The 10,053-nt window shown below is 37.0% G+C and overlaps 1 protein-coding gene across 2 annotated transcripts in view; it reads left to right on the top strand.

Moving 5' to 3' along the window:
- Window positions 1-9,985, top strand: part of dcp2 (decapping mRNA 2) — a 10,899-nt gene extending 914 nt beyond the window's left edge. The window contains exons 2-11 of one of the 2 annotated variants that reach the window (XM_029445186.1): window positions 795-946; window positions 1,219-1,346; window positions 3,690-3,788; window positions 3,875-4,027; window positions 4,125-4,237; window positions 4,474-4,578; window positions 5,207-5,315; window positions 7,084-7,173; window positions 7,420-7,471; window positions 8,000-9,985. In XM_029445186.1, coding sequence (XP_029301046.1) covers window positions 795-946; window positions 1,219-1,346; window positions 3,690-3,788; window positions 3,875-4,027; window positions 4,125-4,237; window positions 4,474-4,578; window positions 5,207-5,315; window positions 7,084-7,173; window positions 7,420-7,471; window positions 8,000-8,130 — 1,132 coding nt within the window. In that variant the 3' untranslated portion in view covers window positions 8,131-9,985. Of the gene's footprint in view, window positions 1-794; window positions 947-1,218; window positions 1,347-3,689; window positions 3,789-3,874; window positions 4,028-4,124; window positions 4,238-4,473; window positions 4,579-5,206; window positions 5,316-7,083; window positions 7,189-7,419; window positions 7,472-7,999 lie in introns of both variants that reach the window. The other variant, XM_029445185.1, reaches the window with a different exon arrangement.
- The last annotated feature ends 68 nt before the right edge of the window (window positions 9,986-10,053 follow it).

The raw sequence follows: 10,053 nt of genomic DNA, 5'->3' as shown, positions 1-10,053 counted from the left end.
CACAGGTCATAGTTAGTGATGGTGTTGCTGGTATCAACGTTTATGTTATTTATTTATTCTCATATGCAAAACAATTACAGAGAAGCAATATATATATAATATATATATATATATATATATATATATATTATATTATAATATATATATATATATTATAATATATATATATATATATATATATATATTATAATATATATATATATATATATATATATATATATATATATATATATATTATAATATATATATTATAATATATATTTTATATATATATTTTATATATATATATATATATATATATATATATATATATAATTAATTATATATATAAATAAATATATATATATTATATAAATAAATAAATATATATTATTTATTTATTTATTTATTTATTTATATATATATTTATTTTATTTATTTATTTATTATATTATACACTGGCGCATGACAAAGTAGTTCATTTCCCAAGTGATTTGTTTCTGCTCAGTATTAAAGGTACATTGCACAGAATAGAACAGCTTTTCTTGTTTTATTTTTTTATTTAGTTGAGTTGAGTCGAAATCAATTCTGTGCTTCTGTTTCACGTGGGTATCAAAAGAAGAATGATTGGTTGACATTCCCATGTGACGGAGGACATTTAAATTTTCTTAATTTCCCCACTTCTTGTCGCTGGGTGACTTCTGAGTCTCTCTGCAGTGGTGGACAGCGGCAGAATGTTTCTACAATAAGAGCCCACAGCTTATTTTTTACCGCAGAGCCCCCTGACATGTTGTTCTCTAATCCCGTTTCTCCAGCCGGTTCATCCTGCACATCCCCAGTGAGGAGAGGGACAACGCTATCCGGGTGTGCTTCCAGATCGAGCTGGCCCACTGGTTCTACCTGGACTTCTGCATGCAGAACACCCCAGGAGCTCCTCACTGTGGGATAAGAGACTTCGCCAAAGCAGATATCCTTACATTTGATGATGTGAATTTTTAAACTCATGTTTTTGCATTAATACATTAATTGCTATTCATTCATATCCACTATACTGTACTGCACATATTCCAAAGCATACCTTTCTTAAACCTTAAAATGCTCTTTTGGTTGTAATAACAACCCCCTTAAAGAAATGATGAGTGACTTGGCACCCCTTCAGCCGGATCCTCAGAGCAGGAAGCCAGATGTGTTGCTCATGTTAGACGTCATTAGAAGTGGTTTTCCTTGACAGATGCAAACTCTTCCATCACTGTCCGTTTCTGTTGCCTCATGGAGAAGATGTTCAGAAAATCCTGGAACAGTGGAAGGAGTACAAGATGGGTGTACCTACTTATGGAGCAATCATTCTAGATGAAGCGCTCGAAAACGTGAGTTGTTTTTTCACACTCGTGCACTGCAGCAATATCTGACATAGCGTTTATAAAGTAGCGTACTTCTGCATTGCGACTATTTGGCTTTTATTTTCACACTTTTGTTTACCATTTATATCCGTGATATAAACATTGTACTCACCAAGTAAATTGTTGAGATCTGGAAACACAGTGACATCACTAAAAAGGGCGGGTCAAGAATACTTGGTCATGGTTCATATTTGCTGAGATTCAAAGGCTTTATTGTCGAATGCACAAAAGCTACAGCGTAGTACAGGGGTCGGGAACCTTTTTGGCTGGGAGAGCCATAAAAGCCAAATATTTGTTTGCGTGTGCATTTTTTAATATAACACGTCTCCGAGTACTAATAGCGGTATCAGTGTTTCATTGAACACGTGCTCTTTTATTAAATAAACTAAACGCTTACGTTATTTATCTCATATATGAGCACGTGTCAGTGTTTACTGCACGGGGGTCAAACTCAAGGCAATTATATCCGACCAGCGAGAAAATATCATATGTCTGTCATAACTGGCCCGCCGGTTTTGGTAATTAAATCAATGCATGGCACAACCACGGGAAAATACATTTGAGGAAGAATCTAAATGTGTAAATGAAATGAAAGTTTTTGGAAAGCAAAGGGAAAGACACCACAGATCTCTGGGACGATGTGAGCTGGCCTTTGTGTGCGACATAACGAAGCATCTCACAGTTAAACCTGCAGCTTCAGGGCCATGTGATCACGGACATGTATGATGCAGTGCGAGCTTTCTAAGCCGAGCTTTCTGTGGGAGACTCTGATGCAGAAGGAAACTTTGGTCACTGCGTGTTTCCAAACACTGACAAACATCTCCACCGCGCATTCTGCTCATAAACTGAGCGCATTTGCCGACTTTGCAGCTCAGAAATGAAAACTGAACTGCTCAGCAATCCGTTTGCAGTTGACTAAAATATGTTCCATATCTTTTTGCACTTTGTTTATCCTGTTCAATAATTGTGGACCGTGTTTGGCCCTCGACGTAGTCCCAGTTTTTAATGTTGGCCCTCTGTGAATGAGTTTGACCCCCCCGGTCTATTGCTTGCTTTGCGCAGTTTCTCCTCTGCTCGGTTTCGCGACGGGCGGGGCTCCGCCCCCTACACCCCTACACCCCTACACACACACCTATACACGCGCACACACACACACACACACACACACACGTGTGTAAGTGTGTGCGCTGTGCAGTCTGAGACAGAGCGGAGGAAAGGAGAGGGGAGAACTAAAAACAAATCCGCTGCTAAATGTTTTACTTTAAAATGACACAGTATAATTATTTATTATTTGTTAATCATGTTAAAAAATGTCAGCTCAAAATTGTCTGCGAGCCATATCGCGTCATCGAAAGAGCCATATATGGCTCGCGAGCCATATGTTCCCGACCCCTGGCAATGCAACATACAGTATACTTAAAACATAATAAAGAAAATCTTGTTCCCAAATCTCAGCAAGGGATTTGATGAGTACAATGTTATCGTAACAGATGATGTCCAAAAGAACAAACATAAGACTCCGGTTATAATGAACCAGAATGATCTTCTTTTACTTTTGTTCTTTTCAACAAACCCCATGTAGAGACCAATCTCCCCATTGTGTTGATGTTACCTAGCTTGGATTAAGGCTTTCAGGTGCCTCACATGAAGACTGAAACAGTAGACCATTAAGCATTTCTTATTCATTCTCCACTTTTATACAATATCTCATGTTTTGTGTCAAATGGCTTTGTATTCTTTTCCTGCTAAGTTTGCCATATTAGGACAATACTGTTGTGGTAAAACCTCCCCAACAATAACAATGTGTTATTATATAAATGTTTTGCTTCAAACACCTTATTTTACAGACGTGGATTATCGCCACACACTGTTTGATGATGCGTCTACAGCATAAACCTAATAAATTAGGCATTTTGTACTCATTGCAAACAGAAATAAATGATTTAAAAGAAACAATCAATGCAATGACATTTGAAAAGTAGGAACTGAGATATGTTTATTGAGATATAGAAAAATAAATGCTATGCCTCCAAAAAAGATCAAATGGAAGTATGAGAGAAACCAGGATGGATCTTCAGTACAGATCAATGAGTGAGTGGAAAATATAGAATATCACCAAAACATGTCTATTTCAAATAAGGTCTGAAAGTGAAATCATTACTTATTATTATTATTATTATTATTATTATCATCCTTTACGTTCAGACTAGTAATATCTTTGTTATGAAGCATGCCCTGACACACAGTGTACACCTGTTGAGTAAAACCTCCACATGTGCTGCAGCTCACTGCTTCCTCTGTTCTCTTCAGGCTCTGCTTGTTCAGGGCTACCTTGCAAAGTCCGGCTGGGGCTTTCCAAAGGGGAAAGTTAATGAGGATGAAGCTCCTCATGACTGTGCAGTTCGTGAAGTGAGTCTGACCAACTGAAAGCATTAAAAGCATAATGTATAATACATGTTCGTAGTTCACAGCTCAACATACTGGGTGTTCTCCAGGTGATGGAGGAGACAGGCTTTGACATCAAGAATCGCATCTGCAAAGACATGTACATAGAGCAGAAAATCACTGACCAGGTGGTGCGGCTCTACATCATACCAGGAGTCTCGAAGGATACCAAGTTCAACCCTAAAACAAGGAAAGAGATCAGGGTAGGAATTCCTTTTTTACACATTTTCTCATGACATAGATTTCCAGCTTTTTGTAACTGAAAGAACGTTTCCAAATCTTGTTGTTCTTTTCTTGTAGAACATTGAATGGTTTCCTATTGAGAAGTTGCCATGTCACAGGAATGACATGACCCCAAAGTCTAAACTTGGACTTGCCCCCAACAGATTTTTCATGGCCATTCCATTCATAAGGTGCGCTTTTGATTTATTACTTTCATCATTAATATTTTTCCATTAAAGCAATATACATGTATTTGCTCTCCTCCTGAGAGTGCGATGAGAAGAAGATAACTTGTGTATGTGTAATAAGAACAGAGCTGCAGTCAGGACGTGGTGAGACTGGAAGCAGGGGAACAGAGTTAAGAGCCCTGGCATGTCTCTGAAGCCTATAAACGTACTGTATCTCGTTTGTTGCTCCACCTGTACAGGCCGCTGCGAGAATGGATCGGCAGGCTGAGAGGCGAGTCAACAGACAGCGACGAGGACTTTGCAAACAACGGCAACACTCCAGGCAAACCTTCAGACAATGCTCGGTAAAGACCCTTCATCAATCCCCAGGCGAACGTACGATCACTTCTCAAATAACAGCCAAATACATGTCCCTTTCACAGAGAATGCTTCCCTCGACCCCCTCTGCGTTATAGCTTCTGTCAGCTGCTTTCTAGCCAACAAACCCATCTCTCATGAGCCTGGTTTCCAGCAACAGCGAGCATCTTTTTTCAGTGAAAGTCTCTGATAAACCCACTGTACACTACCTGCTCCGTAGCTAACAGGCCCCAGGGCACGTGATATAGTTTTTGAGAACCTACTTAAATTCTTGCTAAATTGCATCACGTCTTTAGGCGGTTACTCGCTGCACCCGTACGCTCTGTGCTTTCAACTTTCACACGCAACATATTAAAAAGTAAAAGAATGGGAATTTAGTTATTTGTTTTTCTTTTTTTCTGATGATTAGCACCAATAACCGCTGTTGCTAATTTGTTATAAGGATAACAAACAAGCAGTGTTCTGAAGAGGTGGACAGCTTTTGGAGATATTTCCTGAATGCCACAGTGTTGGAGCCTAGCAGAAGTTAAAGACATTACCTTCTCAGCCGCCAACAGTGGACCATCCAGCTGGTACAATAGAAAATATCCACTTTGGTTTTTTTCTGTCTTTTAGGTCAAAATCCCGCCGCCTCGCGGGTAATGAAGCATTTCCAGGAGACGGCTGGGCAAAACACAAGCAGCAGAAGGCTCTGGGCCAGCTCAGCCAGTATGAGCTCAACCAGGTTAGAAAAGTGAAGCGTTATGTAACAGCAGCATTTAATAATCACGATCATTAATACATGTCAAAATGATAGTTAATTAAACTTCAGTTAAGTTATTTTACTGTCGATGAACAATGAAATGATAATTAATGTTTACTAATTATTATTATGAAGTTGCAACTGATGATTATTATACCTTGTTAAATGGTTTATAAACACTTTGTAAAGCATCTTTAAACATTATTCACATAAATAGTTGATACTGTGTCAATGGTCAATAACTAGTGTCTCCATCTATAGATGTAATATAATGGTAATGTTTATAGATCTTTTACAAATGATTTCTTAAAGGTTTAAAATGATTTGATATTCATTACTTAATATAGTATATACAATGTTATAATGTGTGCAACAAACTATTAAAATAACATCAATTATAGTATTACTAATAAGTAAACATTCTAATTTATTTCATTGTTTGTTAACTGTAAAATAAATATTAACTAAAGTTTAACTAACCATCATTAACAAATGGTAAATGAATAAAGTTCTTGATTCAACCAAAGGACAAGCGGAACTATTCACAAAAATGAAAAATATTCTGCAGCTGTTTTAAACATGACGTCACACTGAAGTCTTGCTGCTGTCAGCAAATACGAACAGGGCGACAAGATTGACCAAGTTGGGCCCCTAACCCGAGGCTCCAGACGAACTTCGTTCGCCACACATTATTATCCCTCTGTCATTGTCATCTATAGTGGTTATTTGCAAAGAAAGGATTCAAATGATTTGTTGCTATAATAATAATAATAATAATAATAATAATAATAATAATAATAATAATAATAATAATAATAATAATAATAATAATAAATATCTTTTAACAAGATTACATTTGAATGCATCAGGAGTCTTTCTGCTCCCATCCAGCAGCTAATGTAATCTGCAGCCACATCTCACTGGTGGACCTGTTCCAACAGTCATATGCATTAATGTGATGTCTTGCATTTGTCTTTATGGTAATGTCTGCAGGGAGATGAATTACTATGTTATGTTGTTCATTGCTGAAGTCTGTTGATGCATGATATAACAGCTGATGTCTTCTGTCAGCTGCGGAGTGTGTGTGAATAGATAATGTTGCTAGTTGGCCATCGAATGTCAGTAGACGACACATCTGCTAACTACACTCCATGAATGGTGGAGAAAGATTTGACTAACAATGGACGCATCATTTAGAGAATAGACTTCAATAGAATATCTTTTAGCGCCTTGAGATTGCTTTTAACATTATTATTATTATTATTATTATTATTATTATTATTATTATTATTATTATTATTATTATTATTATTATTATTATTATTATTATCTGGAATGTACCAGTCATTATTTTGTGTTTTCAATTTCATAGTTTAAGAGATGCTTTTCAGATTTAAAGCATTTTGTGACTTATGTTAAAATGAAAATAATATACCAAAGTTGCCCGTAGACAAAATGCTACCGCCGTCCCCAGCAGGAAGGTTTTGTCTTTGACATTTGCACTACTGTTTGTTATAAACTAAATGAAAGGAAACGTATGCATTTGAGTGTTTTTCTGCTGTATTAAACCGAGCCGCGACTTCTGTGTACAGTACAGAGTTGATGAGGACAGCCTTAACACACCGTTCATTTTGGTCTTTTTGAGACGAGGGACAGATGAAGTGCAGGTTCAGTCATATAATCCTTCAGCGGCTTGGGGCAGAGTTGCTACATCACAGTTTACTCTTAACTTCTGTTCTTTGCTCGGCAGAACCCAAGTTTAAAAGGCAATGTGAAGAAATGTCAGGACTCGTCTTGTGTGAAGAAAGGAGCGAATGACAATGGAGCCAACAACCAGCAGGTGAAGACTGTCTTAGTAAGTGCAAAACCATATTTGATTTCAGATTGCTGTTTTTAGTAGAGTGTGATTCAAACCTCCATGCCAGTCATCAGCCACAAAGTGAAATTCCTGAACATTGCACAGCCAGTGAATCTTAAGTTTTGAAGACACTCTATGCAGAATTAGAAAATGATCAACTTTGGCATGGTGCTGCTCTGTTAATGATGGTTTAATTACAAGCATTGCACTCTTCTACTGTTTCTACAGAAAGAAGATAAAAGACTTCAACCCAGAAGACTGCAAGACAGTTTTGACAGAGGTATGGTTTGTGCAATTAACATGTCTAACTTTGAGACGGCACCCACTTTGCTAAGCTAACTTGGCTAAATAAAAAGATTTTACTGCTGCATTGTATCTGCTAATGTGACAAATGTTAAGTCTGTTAAAGGTTACTGGCGTGAACAACCGCGGGCCATATGGTAGAACAGTGATTTGAGTGGAAAGAGCTCAACTGAGGGCACGATTCATTCAAATGTAAGAGAATATTTTGAAGCAAGTTTAACAAATTATTTTTAGGGTCCCAATAATTTCCAATTAGGGGTGTGGCTCTTGAGGGTCAGCAGCCTCAAGAGCGGTTTGACCAGCCTTGACCCGCAGGAGGCTCTATAACGAACTGCATGTGTGCCAGCGGCTAAATGAGGAGCACTAGTTGTGGCACATTTAAATGAATGCTGGGACAACAGCAAGCTAAATGGGGAATAAACATCTTCCTTTCAACATAGTTCCTGAGATTAAAGGCTAACGTCCTCCATAAATGAAACGTGTAAATGAGCTTTTCTTTTCACAGATTTGGCACCAAGCAGCTCTAGTGGTCCCCAGACAGTCCACAGCAGAGACTCTGAGCATCTGCTGTCCTCCACGGCTTTCCTCAATTTCAAATTTGACAGAGACGCCATCATGACATGTTTTGACTACTGACATGGCTGATGAAGAGCTGTGCCTCTCCTGTAACGGCATCAAACTATGGCCTAAAAGGACTTTTTTACCTTGTAAAGGGCAGGGATGTTACTAAATGTGTCCCTCTCCCTCTTGCCTTGCTTGTCATGAACACACATTTAGTTGCCCATCTCATTGAACACATCTAATAGGCTTCACTGGAGTAGTTTGCCTTTGCTGCCCTACTTTTCAGACCTTATAAAAGGCATGGGAGGGCTAACAGCGCTGTCTTCAATCTGTATTAAGGTGGAATCCTAATTTTACTTCATCTTTGAATATCTTAATTCATGATTCAATCTGCAGGAGACAACACAGAACATAGGGAGAGGACTGCTCACGTCATTAGTCTTTTAAAGGCAAAAGATCAAAAGATTTGAGAACATAATGGATTTTAAGCACATATGAGGTGACAGTCAAATGTAAAAAGAATCAGCTGTTATATCTTAGTGAATTTGGCCAATGAATCAATGTTAAATTCATCATGTTATATATTGATTTTAAGATGTGATAGTTTAGGTGTTGTTTTCATCCATTCTTCCAATTGAGCCCCAAAAATATTTTGGATGCTGAAGAAAGGTGGGTATTAATAGTATTATTGGCTTTGTAAATTTACAGTGTTATTGGCTCTATTATCAAAATTACTTAAGCTTTTAAACAGGAATGTGGAATGGAATATTGTCTTGGGAAAGGTCTTCACAACTGTCATTAAATTCATATGTTACTCTGTTGTATGGAATTCTATGGCTGCTAATATTGAGATGAAATCATTAGATAAGGGAACAAATTTACAGTTACAAATAAAAATACCATTGACAAATAATGTTGTACATCACTGATACAATGACATGATGAAGATGAATTGGTTGACAGTGTACAACCTTAATGAAATTTGTTTTTGAATTTAAATGATGTCCTGATGTAAGCTTGTCCCAAATGAATATGAAAATGAAAAATGTTCATAATTGCAGGGTCCTTGCATGAACTCTGTCAAAGTCAACCACTATGAAAATGGCCAACTTTTTTTTTTCATAGGTTAAGATAAGCTTTTGTTGATCCCCAGATGGGAAATGTATTTGTTCAGAAATGGTTTCATCTCAATTCAAATGCTAATTGACGATTATGGTTTGCACTTTTATTTTCAAGTTGAGGTCTGTCAATTAAAAAATGAGAATACAAAGTCAGTTTCAGCCACCAACACACTGAAACATTGGTCAGTGTACTTTCATTTTTTGCATTTTACACCATTTGTGAGAATTTTATTTTAACATTGTTATCCATCAGGTTTGATTTAAGTTGTTTGATTGTAATGTTTTTAGCCACAGAATACCATACGTTGTTGTTGTTAATTGCCTTAAAGTGACACACATCCCTCTTGTCTGTTTTTCAGCAGGTTTACAGGTTTAAATTCATGTTGAAATTTCGTAGACCAGAAGTCAATCCTATTCTTCACGATCCACTAGTTTAACTGCAATAGTGTTTGGATGGTATGAAAAGTTGTACATTGGGGCATGATGGGCGAACATTATGTCAGACTACTGTGAAAGTAACACTTTATTCTCAGAAACATTACAGATGACTCTCAGAGGGATTTCTAGCCACTAGAGCTAAAAACATAAGTAGACAATTCTCATAGAAGTTTTAGAAGTGTTTAATGTTCAACCCACAGTCTAACAATTAATATTTTTTTGCAAGGTATCATATACATGTGAGATGACTAAATGTGGATGTGATTCTCACCAGGGTTTCTTTGTTATTGAGTCTTTGTCTCAAGTTGTCTTTTTGGCTTCAATTGTGTTTTGTCTTAAAATGTGAATATTAAAGTGTTTTTTCACTTGTTGATTTGTTAACTTGAAGAAATTAATATAAATATGCACTATATTAAAACATTTCAAAGTCCCCTTTCTC

This window comes from Cottoperca gobio, chromosome 12 (genome assembly GCF_900634415.1).
Source record: "Cottoperca gobio chromosome 12, fCotGob3.1, whole genome shotgun sequence".
NCBI lineage: Eukaryota > Metazoa > Chordata > Actinopteri > Perciformes > Bovichtidae > Cottoperca > Cottoperca gobio.
The sequence above is the reverse complement of the archived record's forward strand: the minus strand, read 5'-3'. Positions and strand labels throughout refer to the sequence as shown.